This window comes from Thermobia domestica, chromosome 16, assembly GCF_964235325.1.
Source record: "Thermobia domestica chromosome 16, izTheDome1.hap1.1, whole genome shotgun sequence".
Lineage (NCBI taxonomy): Eukaryota > Metazoa > Arthropoda > Insecta > Zygentoma > Lepismatidae > Thermobia > Thermobia domestica.
In genome coordinates, this window is record NC_137469.1 from 133024830 (window position 1) to 133043288 (window position 18459).

General features: G+C 34.1%; 1 protein-coding gene across 1 annotated transcript in view; it reads right to left on the minus strand.

Annotated features, from left to right (window-relative positions):
* Positions 1-18459, minus strand: part of LOC145673428 (uncharacterized) — a 98466-nt gene that overhangs the window by 68793 nt on the left and 11214 nt on the right. The window contains exons 2-3 of the mRNA XM_081743124.1: positions 14793-14988; positions 8304-8394 (exon numbers count right to left, since the gene is read on the minus strand). Of these exons, the coding sequence (XP_081599250.1) occupies positions 8304-8394; positions 14793-14988 (287 nt within the window). The remainder of the gene's footprint in view (positions 1-8303; positions 8395-14792; positions 14989-18459) is intronic.

Below are 18459 nucleotides of genomic sequence, written 5' to 3' on the forward strand. Positions count from 1 at the left end.
TCTGAAAATGGCAGTAGAAGTAAGTTCTCGTCGGCTGAGTGTAAGAAAATCCAGTGAGAAATACTCAGTGCCAAAAATCTGTGATACATAGATACTGTGTTAAATTTAAGCAACTCGAGGATCCTGCATTGATGAGTTACCGTCCCAATTATGAACATTCTAAGGTATTCTCTGCCGAAGAAGAACTAATGTTAAAAAAAAAAATACATCGAGACATCTGTTGACATGCACTTTGGACTGACTACTACTTAAGCCAGACGCCTTGCATATGAATTTGCTGTAAAGCGTGGTAAAACATTTCCTGCAAATTGGCAAGAAACGAAACTAGCGGGAAAAGAGTGGTTGATAGGTTTCATGGATGACACAAAATCAGCGTACGCACTCCAGAGCAGAAGTCATTAGCGCGTGCTACAAGTTTCACAAGAAAGAATGTGGAAATCTTCTACTCAAATATTGAGCGTGTGATGGTACAATATAAGCTCGAAGCTAGCGATATTTATAATCTAGATGAAACAGGCATTCATACAGTTCATAAGCTGCCTCCAGTTCTTGCACCAAGAGGAATACGCGGTGTGGCTAGTGTGACATCTGCAGAACGTGGCGAACTGGTTACAGTATGTGCAATTGTTTCTGCAATTGGGAACGCAGTACCACAATTTTTTGTTTCCCCTCGCGTGCATTTCCGTGATCAAATGATAAAGCATGCGCTCCCAGGTTCGGCTGGAGATGCATCTCCATAAGGCTGGATGAATTTAACAATATTCCTCCAAGTTCTTCAACATTTCGCGGAACATGTGCGTCCGAATCCTCTGCAACCCAAATTACTTATCATAGACAGTCACGAAAGTCACATTTCTATAGAAGCTATAGACTTTTGCAAGACTAATGGCATCAATCGTGTTAACCTTCCCACCCCATTGCAGTGATCGAATGCAACCACTTGACATTTCTGTATTTGGATCATTCAAAAGCTATTATAATGAAGCGTGTAGAGAGTACACAGTGATCAATAATCCTGGAAAACTCATCAATATTTTCGATGTCGGTGAGCTAGTAAGAAGGTATTCCAGAGAGCCTTTACTCCAGAAAATATCTGCAGTGGATTTGCAAAACCTGGAATTCATCCATTTTCAAGGTCCGAATTTACAGATGCAGATTTTTTTATCTGCAGCTGTAACAGATCGTGATGATCCGGCCGTTGGCAAGAGTGAGGCTGGGCCTTCTTCTTCAACGTGAGGGTCTGAAAACCAGGTTACAATCCATTAGGATATAACTAGCGATGAAAACGTATCTCTAACCTTGGATATCTCCACCTTGCCTTCTACTTCCACTCATCTGATGGTGAGCCCTCCAGTTGTAGTTCCCAAAATAGTCCTATACCTGACCCTATTCCTACCTGTAGCATTACTCGTGAACACATACGACCCTACCCAAAGGCAGCACCGAGAAAAAAAAAATACCCAGAAACGGAAAAGGATGACATCTTCTGTTCTCACGGATACTCCAGTGAAGCAATAAAGGGAGACAGAGGCCGCAGAAAGAATTAAAAAGAAAATGAAGTTGCAACGTAGAAAGGAAGCTCGTGCTTTGAAATTGAAGCAGAACCTGTTCAGCAAAAGGAAGAAGACAGATGACACGCAATTGATCGGCAGCACTTCTGAAGATGAGAGTGACGAGCAAACATCATCCAACACAGAGTTTTCAGATGAAGAGGCAACTTTCAGTGATAATTCTGACTTGTCTGACCTTCAACCTGGTTCGAATGTTGTTGTGCGCGTTCACGGAACAATAAAGGATACTGTGCGGCATTACGTGGCAAAAATAACAGATACATTTCAGGAGGGGTACAATGTCAAGTTTTACAGACGCAAACTAGGAACTTACCGATTTGCAAAGACATTGAAGGAACCAGCATTTGTATCATTAGCAGATATCTTCGCACAACTTCCGCATCCATTGGCAAGCTCAGTAGATCGCTTCTCCGAGTTTGTTACCTTTCCAGTAGATTTGTCGGATATATCCAGTTTGCAATAGAATAGGACTAAATTCTGCTTTTTATACATAATGGCAGTTATTACTACTTACTACTTATTATTACTTACTACTACTTGCGTACGTACTACTACTATTTACTTCTTATTATTACTTACAATGAAAGTTACAAGCATTCTGAATCTTTTTTTCATACTTTTGCCGATAGTCCTAAATGTAATTTTTACAATTTTGATCACTAAGAATTGCTCTTAAAAATAGGTCGTAAGTATGATATTTCTTGTTTCTACACTCATACACTTAAAACTGGTACTGGCATGCCGTATAAGTAGCCTATGTAATTTAATATCAAATACTTATTATTTAGATAAATATTAATTTGTTCCAGTTGACCCCACTAGGTGTCCCAGTTGACCTGCCAATGTGGAAAAATGGGACAATCTACATTGTCGAAGAAACTTATACTTATCTTTAATAAAATAATTTTTATTGACCTCCAAAAATGTGGAATGTAGGCGAAGGACTACTCTTCAATATGTCACCTTTGGTTTCTCAATTGAAGCAAAATTATCAGTTGAAAAAATAGGAACGAAAATTTGTCCCAGTAGTCCCAACTCTACCCTACTGTCCGCCTAGTCACGACACCCTCACCAAAGGCCTGGCATATATTTCGCCCCGCTGCAGTGGCGTTTGACCCCATTTTGAACTCGAACAACATACACGCCCTTATGACGCTCTGTCCTTACGCATACTCAAGGTGTAACTGAACTGTCAACCAGGTAGTATGTTGGATATATCCACACCAACAACTGTCGCCTTATCTCCATTCGCATTCAACTCATGGTGTGAAAGCCAATTGAACACAAACCTTCCCAAAAAGCAACAGAACTTTCTTGGTTACCTTTATATATTAAGATGTTGGGTCGTATACCGTATTGCGATAATACTACAGTACAATCCCTTGAAGTCAATTCAAAGAGGTAGAAGGAATAAGCAGCACAGGAGCATTAAAAATAATTACTCAATAGCTTATGAGAACGTAGCAACAACACGTCTAACAGTAAACTTAATGAGCATAAATGAATATTTCTCTTGTACATATTAAGTCATTTATTACAGCACCACATACATCCGAATAAAGTCTTATACATTTCACATTAATTATCTCCTCAGTTAGAGATAAACACGCAACTTATGACTTTAAAATTGTGAAATACTTGCCCAGATCAACCAATCGTTATACGTTATATAATGCATTAAGATTATGTGTAGAGATTTTGTTTATCGATATTCGGGTGTAAGTTAAATGTATAATGATTGATCTTTGAAACATTTACCGCTCTTATTATCTGTACTCTACTGTACATTATAATTTATTACATATTCAACACAACATCCATTTCCTCTGGAAAATATTATAAACAATAGGCAGGTTAGTGGTTGTTAATCTTCAAAAGATGTATCCCAGACTTTCTATTGCTGACTTTAGTATTTCTTCTCCTGTATTTTAACGAATAAAGGAGACGGTGGATTCTTTATTATTAAACGCTGTCAAGTATCTAGAGCGCATTGTGAGGACGTATATGTTAATATTTGAGTCAAGCTGTAAGAATAACTGACAGCGAAACTAAAACGGTAACACCATAAACAATGTAATGTCGCTCTCTACACAGTGAATATAAAACACCAAGTTGTTTATTCCGAAATATCTTTCTGATTTTTATGTATGTATTTGCCTGTTTTGCATACAACTGAGATTACTCTCGTGTAAGCATAGTTAGTAGTCACATATGAAGAGCACATGTTATTATTAAAAAATGTAAACAAATAGTTGTGTTTATTATTGCAATTAACTTGAGCGTAAGGTTGCTCTGTATAGTGTAGAGCTCTGTAGCACAGGCGGATCTAGAAGGTAAAAACTGTGTGTGAGGGGGAGAGATGGCAACCAGAACCCAGACTATGATAGGTTTATCTTGAGTTTCTTGTACACTTTCAAAAATATATAAATAACAGCTTCAGTTATTTTTGTCACCCAAAAAACTGGGGTCCTAGGCCCTCCGGTCCCGAGCTAGATCCGCCACTGCTCTGTAGTATTCTACAAAGCACTTAATAAAGATAGCTTAGAAAATTTTAGATACTGCAAATGGCCAAATAAATAAAGAGGAATACTCTTATACTAACAGAATCAATTGTTCCACAAGCTAAACGCTATCATCAACAGATCTTGTCTGTGCTTCATCACTGCGTTTTCATGATGCAAATTTTATAAGTATTGTCATGTCATAGAAGAAAAATGGCATAGATTATAAAATTGTACGTAGCTCTGACAGTGATAAACCTCAACCAGGAACATTAACTTGGTATGCTCCAGGGGCGTGTAGTGCATATTACTGCTATCACCGGCGGTAACGGTAAAAATATGACAGTTTTCTGTTGTTTCCATGTCTAAATTTCATCATTAAAATGTGAAGATGTTTATATATTTTCCTTTTCTTTCTTTCTATTTTTTTAAAAAAAAATTCGGACGTCCTATGTGTCATTTACAATGTAAATGAACGCAACATGACAGCGCCAAATAGGAACATACTGTTGTTGATACTGCAGATTTCAGAGGTAACGCGAACCCCGATAGCGGTCATTCACTCCAGTAGCACCTTTCAAAGTGCCAGCCAGAAGCATCCTGAGCGCTCGTATTTGGATTTCGGAATGGCCCTTATGTTACCGTTCGGCTGAGTGGATCAGGAAAAAATAGGAACGTTCCCTGTCAAAACAAAGGGAACCTAGAATATCATCAGCATGTTTATTCTAATCACTCTTCTCTCGCTAAATAGGATCGAGCTGGCAGTGATTCTATTATACTGTTTCGTTTGCTTTCCCATTCAAAGGATGGAAACTTGGTTCTAACTTCTGTATTCATAAGGTTATTTCATTGTCTTAACAGTATACAATTTCAGACAAATATAACTAGCAGGTTTTTCACAGTATTAGCATTGAACACCTGCTACTGTGAGACTGTATGTTCCGAAGTGCATTATTTATATGTTAAAATATCGTTTTCGCAGACTGTATGTTAACACGTTATCTTTAAATTTGAATAATATACCAACAGAGAACAAGAGGAATATATTCAACAGGATATTCTAACAAACAATGATATAGGTTGTCTTTGATTCAAAATAAAGTTTCTTATTGACTGTTAATTTGAGCTATGGGAATTTATTATATTATATTATATTATATTATATTATATTATATTATATTATATTATATTATATTATATTATATTATATTATATTATATTATATTATTATTGTTATTGAGATTTTATTTCTGTTTAAACGGTGGAAAAAATTAGATGATAGTTGTTTCGTGCCTGAAAGAGCAAAGAGTCAGTCTCTGAAGTGTGTCATTAAATATTCAGCAATGCCCATCAATGAAACACATTGTGCTATATGTGAACTGTTTCAAGATCAAGGGAGAATAGTAATGATACAAGTAAAGAGAAGCAAAGATTTCCCGGCTCTCCTTCTAATTCGAATACTTATTATCATTTAGGATTTATGCTAATTAAGTTGAAAATATTTTATTTTTAATTTAGTATAGATTACTTTCCATTTAGCAAATTTCTAGCTCTAGCCTACTAGTTGAATTTGCACTTTGATGCAATTTGATGTGTTGAAAAAGAACCATGCAATCGTCTTCATCATACCGTAGTTTGACTGTCCCAAGTTGTGTTAGATCGTCTGACTAATGTTCAACACGGAAAACTTGTTCCTCAAACATACGATGGAGTTTCGGTTATGATTGGTGAGGTAGGAAGCTGCAGCCTCTTGTTAAACAAAGATATACAGAGATCTAATTTTTTCATTGTTATGCCCATAGGCTTAATTTAGTTTTAGAGAAGTCCGTTGACTGTAAAAAAGAATGTAAGTTTTCTTTTTTAAATTATATCGTGACTTGCTTCTTTTTTCTCGAAGTCTTCAAAAAGAACAAATGCTTTGGACTATGTAGTCAAGAAAAGTATCCCAACAGCCTCAAACACAAGGTGGGACTATAGAAGTAGGGTAAATGATGTGCTTTGTAGCTTTAAAGATGAACAGTTAGGACTTTTTAAATCTATGACGAAAGCATCGACGAATGGGATTCTCAAACCAGACTTCGTGAAGCAAAATCCTATCAAACCCTTCAAAGTTTTGACTTCAATTTTTTATTTGAACTGTTTTATGTTATGGGAGCAAGATAAGAAATCCCATTCAATATCTTACCAAAAAAAAATTCATGATGCAAGTTACTGCAGAAAGAAAATAGATTACTTTGGAGAATATCTAAGACCACTAAGAGACGGTTTCGATTATATTTAGTAAAAAATGGAAGAACCTGAAGAGCCACACTTTTCAAAAAGATCAAGGTAATTGAAGTGGGATTTGCCCCCCTCCCCTTTAAAAAAATCGTTGCCAATGCCTATAGTTTAAAACGATTGATACGCTGAAAAAAGTACTAGATTTTCTGATATTGAAAAACTGGAGATAAGTACTTGTAATATCGACAACCGGTAACAATCGTCAAAGTCACGCGACACCACTGGTATGGTCATTTTTGTTAATGAGGCTATATATAAACGAATCCCAGTCTTCGTTTAAATATCCTTTTCTGTATAAAGGTGTGGGTCTTTAACATGTGACCTATAGAACAAAACCATAAATGTTCCTTTCTGTGTGTGACGCTGATTTATGCAGAACATGAATATTATTTTTATTATGTTTTTGCTGAAATAAATGTTTGGATAAACATAAATGATGGCTGAATTTTTTTATTTGGGGGCTCTGTCATGCTTTCGAATTCTAGTCCTTATACTGCACACTTTGTCATGTTCGCAGAGGTACCATTACGTTCAAATCTAACTTCATAAACATCAGAATAGGTTCTTTGTTTGGTAAAAATATACTGTTTATAAGCAGCTAAAGTTTTCTTAATGTTAATCGATTTTTAATGCCTAAAATTCCCTAATTCATCCTCATTAAGGGTTCATAGAAAGCTACAGCGCTAGTAGTCGAAATTATAAACTGCAGCTGCAACATAGTTAGGTTAGAAAATGAATAATAAAAGTCTTATTCACCTTGATGCGTAATGCTATTTATACTTAGCTATACTCTGTCCTCATACTTGCTGTGGACATTCTGGGCTACTTTCTAAGAATTTCAAAACTACATATATTTGCATCCTTCTGGCTTCTTTATTTGCAGATCACCAAATGAGTAATTGTATAGCTTAAGTTCTTAATATACTAAAAATATCAGCCAAGAGTAGTTGCCATTTGTATCTTACGCTAGTATTCAATGTTGCCATTAAAATTTATGTGAATGGTAAGGTGAATTCAGGATTATCAGACATGTTTTGTGATTGTAACCAGACATATAGGAATTACAAAAATAACTATTAACACGAGGATTACAGAACCGACCAGGAAAGCCAAAAATATAAATCAAGCAGTTTCAGGACTGTCAATATATTTAGGTGAATCTAAGCATTTCAACAAATCTTTTGTTTGGTTTGGTAATGTTTAGCTTTAAAAAACACCGAGGCTAATTGAGAAGGTTCTACAGTTGAAGGTAGAATCCGAACGACCGTAATGAGTTCGCATTTGAATGTTTTCCATCGAGAATCAAACCGGGAAAACGTACACGCTAGTCATATTAAATAAGGCGTCCTCATTAGTGCTGTATCAATTTTTTTTTTTAAATCAAGACGAAGGACCTTAAATTGAGCTTAGGCAAAGGCAGCTTAAATAAACATTGGGATTATAAAGCAAGTAACCGAAATATAACAATTATATAAAGTTTCCGCAAACTAGTTTTAAACCAGATTTACACGAAAATCATGCTAACAATAAACCAGAAACAAAAAAGTCTAGGTATGGCAACATTAGATACTACCGTAAAACAAAAATAGCAGCCACTGTTAGCTGATATTTTTAGTGTTCAAGAACTTTTCTTTTTAAGTTTGATACACCTTACAATTATTCATTTGGTGATTCCACAAATAGAAGTATATTATAGCGCAAATACAAAGGAAGACAGAAGGATATAAATTTTGGAAAACTACCCTGAGCACAGCACCCACCAGAACGAAATATAGCTAAGTACATATACATATCAAAGTAAACAAGAATATTGTTATTCATTTTGATGAAAGTAAGTATTCATACTTTAATTTATTATATCTACGTTTGTTGATGGTCATGATAGTCATTGTTGATAGTTTTTCTTAGGCATTTATATTTGAAACAATAATATAATTTTACTTGAACGTACTTTAAGTCCAAGTAGTGCTTTCCCTCTATTAAAATGATCCTCTTTGCTGTATGGAGACAGAGTAAGTGCAATATCCGCGTCGTGCAGTGCCCTGAAAATAGAAAATATAATTATTACTAATAATTGATTTTTAATCAAGATTAGTTTTCAATAATAATAATAATAATAATAATAATAATAATAATAATAATAATAATAATAATAATAATAATAATAATAATAATAATAATAATAATAACTGAAGCGAGCTTTTACTATTCGAATACAGCAAGCGTGTATGTGTATGTATGATCTGTCTGTTCTATAGGAACTTTCGTTTATTTATTTACAGGATCATGTTAGTAGGCCTTATAAGACTGCAATGTTATTAGGATCATGCTAGTGGGCCTTGTAAAACTGAATGTTATTAGGATCATACTATTGGGCCTTATGAGATTGTAATGTTATTGATATCACGCTAGTGGGCATTGCAAGATTGTAATGCTATTAGGATCACGCTAATGGACATTGTAAGACTGTAATGTTATTAGAATCACACTAGTGGGCGTTATAAGACTGTACTGTTATTAGGATCACGCTATTGGGTCTTATAATATTGTAACGTTATTAAGATCACGCAAGCGGACCTTATAAGATTATAATGCTATTATGATCACGCTAGTGAGCCTTATAAGATTGTAAGATTAGTACGTGCGTACGTCGTCCGTTGCTCCAAGCGATAACTCTTGAATAAAAGCTATTTTTTTAAAATAATTTTTTGCAATAGACAGTTAGAGGGCTTATCTTGGGCAAGTTCGTTAATGAAGTCAATCTGTTAACATCTTAATGGCTGACGATGACTATCCATCTTCTATACATAGAATATTGGCTTTCCAACTACCAGCATAGATAACTCATTCATAAAAGTAACTTTCGTGTGATCCTCTTTACTGTCTTTAGAAGAGTTTATTTTTTTTTTTACTTTGATGAAACGTAACAGGGTATCCTACTGACAGGGTACAGGGTTTCCCTGACTTCTCCCACACTTTCTCCGTCCTTTGGCAGGGAATTACCTGACTTTCGTGACAGGTGTCGGATGACGTTGACATATAAATAAGGAATAAATAACGGTGAATATGTATATATGAGAACATTTATTCTATAGAGACAAATAGTAATCAATTGCTCATATGTACATTCTATTTACCTCCCGTAAATAGGTATTATAATGGTTGGCTAAGCTGAAATTGGTGTACAATTAACGTTAAAGAAAGTATATTTTATAAAATTTCACTGACTGCCTTGATTTCTAGTATTTTTGCCTAAGTTCCCTGACCTGCACCATTTTCCCTGAGCTTTTCCTGACTTCCCTGAGCAGTAGGAACCCTGCATAACCTGTGCTTCATTATTCTTTGTGCACAGTAAAATCTCGAACAACTTGATTTATTGTGATGATACCTTGCGTGTACAATGTAGCTGAGCCTTGAAATATACACGCTTACATACTAAAACACATACAGAAAATAAGAAGTCTGCTAAAGACAGTAGAGAGGATTAGGCGAAATACACGTATAAGATATAGGTAGCCACCGTTAAAGTCACCGCTACCCGTTAAGATGTTAACGGATCCACTCCATTAAGGAATTCGGCCGATGTTATTGCTCTAGCTATCATTTACAAAAATAAGAATTCTAAAATTCACTGATATGTATAGGCACCGTTAAAGTTGACGTTATCCGTTCCATTTGCTAAGAATTATGTTTAAAAAAAAGTATTGAAGAAGAATAAATAAAACACACGCCAATGATTCAGAATTATAAAAAGCACAAATGATAATAAACTACACTATTTAACTGTAACACATTTTTTTTCTGAAAATATGGGTTCTCTTTGTAAATATTTGATAAGAAGTCATGACAGGAGGAGTCGATATGATATGTCACCAAACAGTAAAGAATTTTCCTTAATACTCACCTTTACATAAATTAGGTCATTAGTCGTGTACATTGATATAAAAGGTACCAAGGCTTTTGCTTTACATAGTTACAAACAATGTATATAGGAGAATGATAATACAGAGGCAAAAGGTGCAAGCAGGGCCGGATTTAACATTTTGGCGCCCCTAGGCCCAATAATTTTTTCCGCCCCCTAGTCTGGTTAAAGTTACTTTCCTAAAAACTTTTATTAAAAAGTTACAGCCAGTTCTTCCGTGTTTGAGATCAATGTTGTAACAAAGTTGATGCATAATGTTGAAAAATAGGTTAACTTTACCAACAATTATTTGTTCCAATGAACTTCAAAATCAGAATGCTTTATTAGCCTGATTTTTTAAAATCAATTCAAAAAATATGTTAAGTTATGGCTATTTATTTTTATTTCTAGATTTTTTATTTTTTCTCTCGGCCGTGCGCCCCCTGGGAGCTTGCGGCCATAGGCCCGGGCCTACCGGGCCTATTGGGAAATCCGGCCCTGGGTGCAAGAGTAAGTTTTTGCTATTATGAAACAGTAATGGTGGCTACTCAATATCTACATAGACAGAAAATGAGTAGTTTTGTGCGAAATGTATTGAAAGTACCAAATAGACGCCTGATAATAAGTTTGAGGAGTAACTGTTTTCAGAATACAAGAGGTAAGCTTAACCATACATTAAATCATTTATTCATTAATGGAAGCCAGAGATATGATTGAAACAGCAGTGTATGTACGTAAATAAATAAGCAGCTGATGAAAATGGAGGCTGCCATTGAGAATTTCGGCATTAATACATATTTAGACGCATTCCTAAGTTTAAGGTAATAATTTATTATCTAGCAATAGTGAGTGTTAATCTGGCTGCTTTGTTTCCTTCTTATGCGAAGTAATTTTGATATTTTTTTTTTTTAAATAACGCACTTTGTTTCAATATTTTCCTGCTTTTCAATAACCTTTTCCGTAAAAACGTTTAAAATTTCAAACAAATATTTGAAGAAAATTTTACAGCAATATGATGTAAACTGTTTGTAATTTATCCAGGGAAATTGTCAAACCTATATAAGTGACCAACTTTGCTATACTTTTACTTGGTCTGTCTTTTTTCACCGTCAAATGTAGAGATTTTACATAGAGTTTTCCATTTAGGGAAATTTTTCGCCAGAAATTTTGTTTCGTTCAATTCGATTCCTCTTTAGTTCAAAGTGTTTCCTACCAATTCTTCCCATATTTTCCTGAGACACACTTAATTTCTCCACGCTTTTTCGCGTATTTTCTTCTTTTTTACGCGGCAAGCATGTCCGAACCATCGTAGCTGTGATCTTTCTATATGTTGTTGTAAAGATGGCACTTTTAGGTTTTTCTAATTATTTGATTCTTCACCCTGTCTCTTATTGTTAATTTCAGTTACTTGTAATTTACTGTAATGTGAATTGACTGTAATATAAGTTATCAGTGGCAAGTGGTCAACTTACAGAATAAAAATAGCATATTAACTATATCCACATGGTTTGAGATACAAATTAAATTAAATAAGAGGCTGTTACATAGTTGTAGCCCGTCTCATGAAGCTTAGCGTGTTAGTGGTTTTTAAAATATTTTTTCTTTCGTCGAATATTATGATACAGCAACACTAGTTCCTTCCCCGCTGGTCTAGTAGTTAGCACGTGTGTCTTTGGTTCTCGTTGTCTCGGGATCGATTCCTGGTGGGAGAATACAACAATTTAATTTCATTCACTTTTATTTATCATATATTTCCTTTAGCCAAAAGGGCATCTCCATGTGAGCTAAATTAGAAAAGGAAAAATAAAGGAACACCTGTATAAAAGTGAAAATGAAAATTACAATAAATACACCTGGTAGAACTTATAATTTGCCTTCTCAGGATCCCATTTGAACTAAATAATCAAATTCAAGGTTTTTCCAAGGTTCCAAATTTTTCAATTTCACGGTTGGAAAATTTATAAAAATAGCCTTTATTGACTGCACAATGACAATAAGGACTCCTCGGTGCAGGACGAAATCGTGGGCGGGACCCAAAGCACGGCGCGGCAATCGGTATGTTGCAGTGAAATAATTAAACTTGCCCTCGTTCAATTTTACGATGTCAACTGAAGTTACAAAACACTAAAAAGTTAGTTTTTTCGGCTTTTATTTTGTTCTGATAAGTTATTTTTATTAATTTGAAAATTTTCTATATTTTCAAGGTTCGATCACGAAATTGATCGTTTATTCCTGTTGTCTTTTCCATGCTATACAAAATCCACGGCTTATTCATGTTTTCACGGTTCTTACGGTTGGGTGGCCATCTTAAGTTTACAATTCCGGTTTTATAATAAATGAAGGGTGAGGGGAAAAAAGAAGGAATGTCACAAAACTGCATTTTCGAGAAAACCGTGTTTCAATATTGAAAACCGCGTAAAAAGAATAGGGTTAGTTAAATTTTTGCCCCTTTCTACGCATGCATGGCATATACAGTCAAATAGTACCAAGAGTCACCAACAGATGGGACAAAACACCCGATAAAGCACATACATGGACATTCTTTGTTTTTTCCCCTTACTCTTCAAATATCCTATTTCATAAAAATTTACAAGTTATATGCATTGTATCTTTTATGGCATAGGGTCCCATGGCCGACTCATAATGACTTCTTCAATTAAAGCATTCCATCGAATAACTCCGTATGGCACAAATTGATACAAAATATCTACGTACTTGTAAGTATTGGCAAAAAGTTAACTAGCTTCATTTCTCTTATATTTATAATATTATAAATCACTCTTTCCCTATTCGTACACAGGAATAAATGCTCATACTTATTCTATTTTGAAATATTTTTCCTGTGTTAATTGAGAATGCGCATGATTATGTTACTACATTATAGAGCTACCCTCCTGACAATATTTTTAGGGGTACTTTACTCTTGGGGATGAATTTGTATTCGGATGATTTCTCAAAGACGACTCAGGTGATTTTGTTCATATTTCATAAATATACATTTCATTAATAATAACATAATGTTGTGTAAATCACTACCATAAAAGCTTCTACAAGATATGGCTTAGTCTTGGGGCATAACTCATTTACCTTGAGAAATATCTACAAGGGTTGACTTACCCATGGGGATGAGTACTTTCGAACGATTTTCTGAAAAGTGACTCAGGCGATTTTGTTCCTATTTCATAAATTAATGTTACATTAATAACACTACAATACAAGGTAAACAATAACTTATAAAAGAAATCCACAAGAAGTAATTTACTTTTGAGGGCGAATTTGTTTTCAGATGATTTTCTCAAAAATGACTCAGGCGATTTCGTTCAAATTTCGTAAATAAACATTTCATTAATAATCCTATAAACCTGTGCAAATTACTTCCATGAAAACATCCATAAGATGCAGTTTAATCTTGGGACTTTTTTTTTTTTTTTTTTTTTTTTTTTTTTTTTTTTTTTTTTTTACACTTTTCTCAAATACGACTCATGTGATTTTGTTGATATTTTATATGTGGCATAAGTCATTTCTTATCAAAAAATCCACAAGAGAGGAATTTCCTTCAGACAAAGTTTTCCGAAAACGCAAGAGTTTGTTCGTATTTCACAAGGAAATATTTAATTTTTAACTGCAGCATAATATGATTTAGTTTAAAAAAAATGGGGACTGTTTAGAAATGGCTTCTCCCTCAGATGAGACAGCAAAGAAACACAGGTGTCTGCTCGCTTTGCCTTCTGGCCCGGAGTCAAATCATGTGGGACCCATTGACCCAACTTGTAGTGCTTCCCAAGTTGATGGAGGTGTTGCCCAACGGTTTCTCCACTCACACTGAATTGTAGTCTCAGTTCCTCACATGTTTAGCCACTGTTCGCCTCAATTGCTGCCTGAAGATGTTCATTTTGTATATGTGTTGGTCTTCCGGCACGTGGTTCGTCTTCGAGTATTTCGCCACCGTCCTTAAACTTGTTAAACCACCACTGTACTGTCCGCGTAGACACGACATCCTCACCAAAGGCCTGGCATATCTTCCGCCTGCATTTGATCCCAGTTTGAACTCGTACAACATACACGGTATTATGACACTCTGTGGAGGTCCCGTGTTGTTCACTCTGTCCTTACGCAAGTTCCAGTATAACTGAACTACTACAACCAGGTAGTATGTTGGATATACCCACACCAACAACTGACCTTCACCTTTTCTCCATTCGCATTCAACTCACGGTGTAAGGGCCAACTGAACAAAGACCTTCACAAAAAACGACAGAACCTTTTTGGTTACATTAAAAAAAAAATCTAGATGGAAGTAATTATTAATGTTTAGATTAATTCAACTTTTGAGTTTGAAAGCTAAGAGATTGCTTTGAAAAACCAGAAATGAATATTCTGTATCATTCTGTATCATTCTGAATATTCTGTATATATCGCTAATTTCACATCAAATACATGATTTCTTACATTAATGATTTTATTGTTTGCAAGTATTTGTTTACTGACTTTGACTGACTGATAGTTACAATTTGAAATAAAATAGTTAAGTATACTTACTTTTCGTACTGTCGGGTCTCTATATAGCAAACACATCGCCCGCTATAAAACTGAAGTTTCTGAGGAAATAGGCGTATTGCCTTTGTATAGTATATAATTCCTCTCTCGAAACTCCCAAGTGTGGTCATCATATGACCTTGGTTAGCATATTTATTGGCTTTTACTAAATCAGGATCAACATCATATTCCGTAAAAGCTGAAAAAATAAACAGTAAAAAGGAGTTACTTTAAAGTTATTGTAAGAACGCTTATTTATATTTTAAATACTCGTTTCCATGATTCCTGACGACAGTTATTTGCAAATAATCACCTACTATATTTCAAATACTTGTGGTAGCAACATGACTTGGTTTGGTAGAAGACATGGTCTTTTGGTAGGATCAAGTTGCCATTTTAGATGTTTACATCTTTCATACATATTTTAATTCATTGAAAATTCCCCGACGTGTTTATCTTCTGTCAACTTACGATAAAAGCAATGAATTTGAAACAATATTAACTTAAGGAATTTTTATAGAATAGACTTACGGGTTCAATGTATAGTAGCTACTAGTAATAAATAGCTAGTCGGACAGATTCAACCTTTAAGTCTACTCTGTAGATTTCCGAATGTTAATTTTATTTCAAGTTTATTAGTTTTTTCTTAAGTCTGACGGAAGATATACACGCATCTAAGGATTTTTAGTGAATAAATAAAAAAAAAAAAAAAAAAAAGTAAAGAACATACAAACACGTAATATTCGCGTCTTGGTTCTGACAGCAGCAGAAGAAGACTGATTAGTCTCTGAAATATAGCAGATGATTATTTACGAATATCTGTCCTCAAGAAACATGGAGGTGAATGTTGGAAGTATAAAGAGGTTTCTATAAATGAAATCCTGAGCATAGCATCATGGATATGTCTTGTAGTTAAAATAAGACGAGTAAAAAATGAACCATTATGAAGTTATTTGTGGAATGAACAGTGGAAGCATTTAAAGAAAATCCAAACACAATGTTGTCCACCTCAATATCATGGCTGCGATCGAACCGAACTCTCTATCTATCGCTACAGATGTGGGACTATACTACTGAGCCAGCCTTGCAGCACAGATTTAAACTAATACAAGGTGTGGCTGCTTCTTCATGACTCACCTATTCTTTACCTATATATTGTTCTTAAGCGATGTTTTCTGATTAACACAAAAATTTATATTCTACTTATTAAATATTAAATGTTAATCTTAGAATAAGTTTAAAGTTAAAAAAAAAAAATCCTAATTTTATACGGACTATTCTGTATCCAAGGGAAAGAAACTTACAATATAAGTCTATAAACAAATAAGAATAAATAACTATTTATTTTTTTTTAATAGAAAACATCCAGATTAATCAAGTGCAAAGCCATTGCTTTAACTGTGTTACAACATTAACCAATTTTTAAACTAAAAATACAATATTTTATTTGTGAACTTTTGTCAAAAAAAAAAAAAAAAAAAAAAAAAAAAAAAAAAAAAAAAAAAATTCACTGGTTGCAGCTTTGATATACTTCAATTTTAATATCTCCTTCAAGATAACATTTTCTTCCAAAATACAGGATTGTTATAAAATCTCGATCATTATTTTGTATAAACAGGAGAGCGAAACCGATTTCACTCCCACTCACTTTCCCGGCTTTAGGGCATGATTTCTCGCTTTGAAGGCATTCTTCACACTCTGATGTAAGGCATAAATGTTATAGGAAAAATAAGAACGAATTTACCACTATAATCATGTATCCAGTCTACGTCTTACGTATGGAATTATTGAACTTAATTTCAAATACTTTACTTAGCACAAAGAATTTAAACTACTCGAGAAACGGAAAACAACAAATGTTGTCACTATTGGTCAACCTATTTCTTCAGTTTGAATTTCTCAATCGATTCTCTAAAGATTATTCGATTACATATCCATTAACACACATACTTATTAAGAGTGTAATTTGAAATGAATACAAAAAATAAGTAATGGTAAAAATTTAAGTAGCTTCATTCTTCGTACATCTATAACGTTAATTTCTAAAACAGGGACACGATATTTTCATAATGCATTGAAACTGAAATATTCATTTAATTTGAAGCGTTTCTAAAACAGATGAGTAATTCATTCGGCCATTCATTTTCTGCATCGAGACACTAACCTGCCGTTTAACATCCTTGCTTCTATTAAACGTAGAGAAAACTTGAATTTGTAGTACTTGCGTATTGTAATCGTAAATTAATTCTGATTTGTCTCTATCATACGACAGATTATTATTGAGTCTTTTTAATAGACTAGAAACACTTTTCAGCCTCTGAACAGGCACTAGAAATGTGCGGTGATATTAATACTGATTTTTTTACGAAGTAGTAGTAAAGAAAGAAAAGACTTCAGTTAGCTTTTCGTGCATCATTTATCCTGAAACATATTGCTAATACTTCTACCAGACGAGGTAAAACAAAACTTTTCGCTCCGAAATATCAAATTTTAATACAATATTATTCATTTAGTTTTGAGTTTAACGTCTTACGTTTATGATCAGAGGCTAAGGAAGACGTTGATGATCATACTGAAAGTGAAGAAATGAAGGAAGTGAAAGGAAATAGGAGAACCTCGAGAAAATCCACATAGCCTGCTTGGTTTGACTTGTAAGCGAACCAAGGCTCCCACGTATCACAGGTGAGCGCTTTACCACTGAGCCACTGCAGCCCTAATACCATATTATGATTTGATACCTCATATTGATGTAATACAAAATTAAGCTATTCTGATTATAATGGCCAATTTCTCCATTTTACATTGAATTAAAGATAAGATATTTAACAAAAATGTAAATGAAATGTTAACGACAAACTTAATTCATTTATGGGCATATTTACTTATTATTTGAATATCGAGTTTCCTAAACAAAGGTTTAGAATAAATAACTCGAGATGTCAATTTAAAATGGAAAACTCCCAGAACAAGATGAGTTTTATGATGCATTATTTACCTAATCCATCTTGGCATTGTCATACTCCCGTTTTTTAGGCAATACTTTAAGATGTACAAAACAGCTTTACATACGGTAATGAAACAGACATAACGTTCCGAAATGATTCCTATATTGCGAAAGCTCATAATAGCATAAATGCTGCATGCCGGGAATTATTTCGGAAAGAGTCGGAAGCAAGATTCTCTTCTAATAGCATCAACATATTTTACCAATATAAAATTGTTACCACGAAACAGAAGTTTCTAGTACAGTACTTTTAATGATTACTTTATGAACGAAGTAGAAATCTTATCAGTAATAACGTGAACAAAAACATACCTAGAGAATCATATGTACATAAGTTAAATGCTGATACTTTCGATTCTCTGTTCTTACATCTTGAAACTAGTAAATAAATCATAAATCCTTCAATGAAAATGAAAAATAAGACATTCTCAGATAGGATGAGATTCCTGATATAATTTTAAACCAATGCTCTCGAAAGGTTGCAGATATTTTATGTTTTATAATAAACAACTCACGTATTATTGCCATTTTCTCTGTAGCATTGAAGTTAGTAGTTGCTAAGTCCCTATATAAATGTAATAAAGAAATACTATGTACTTCTAACTACAGACCAATATTGTATTTATCTAATTTCTCCATATTTTCTGAAAAACTTATGTATAAAAT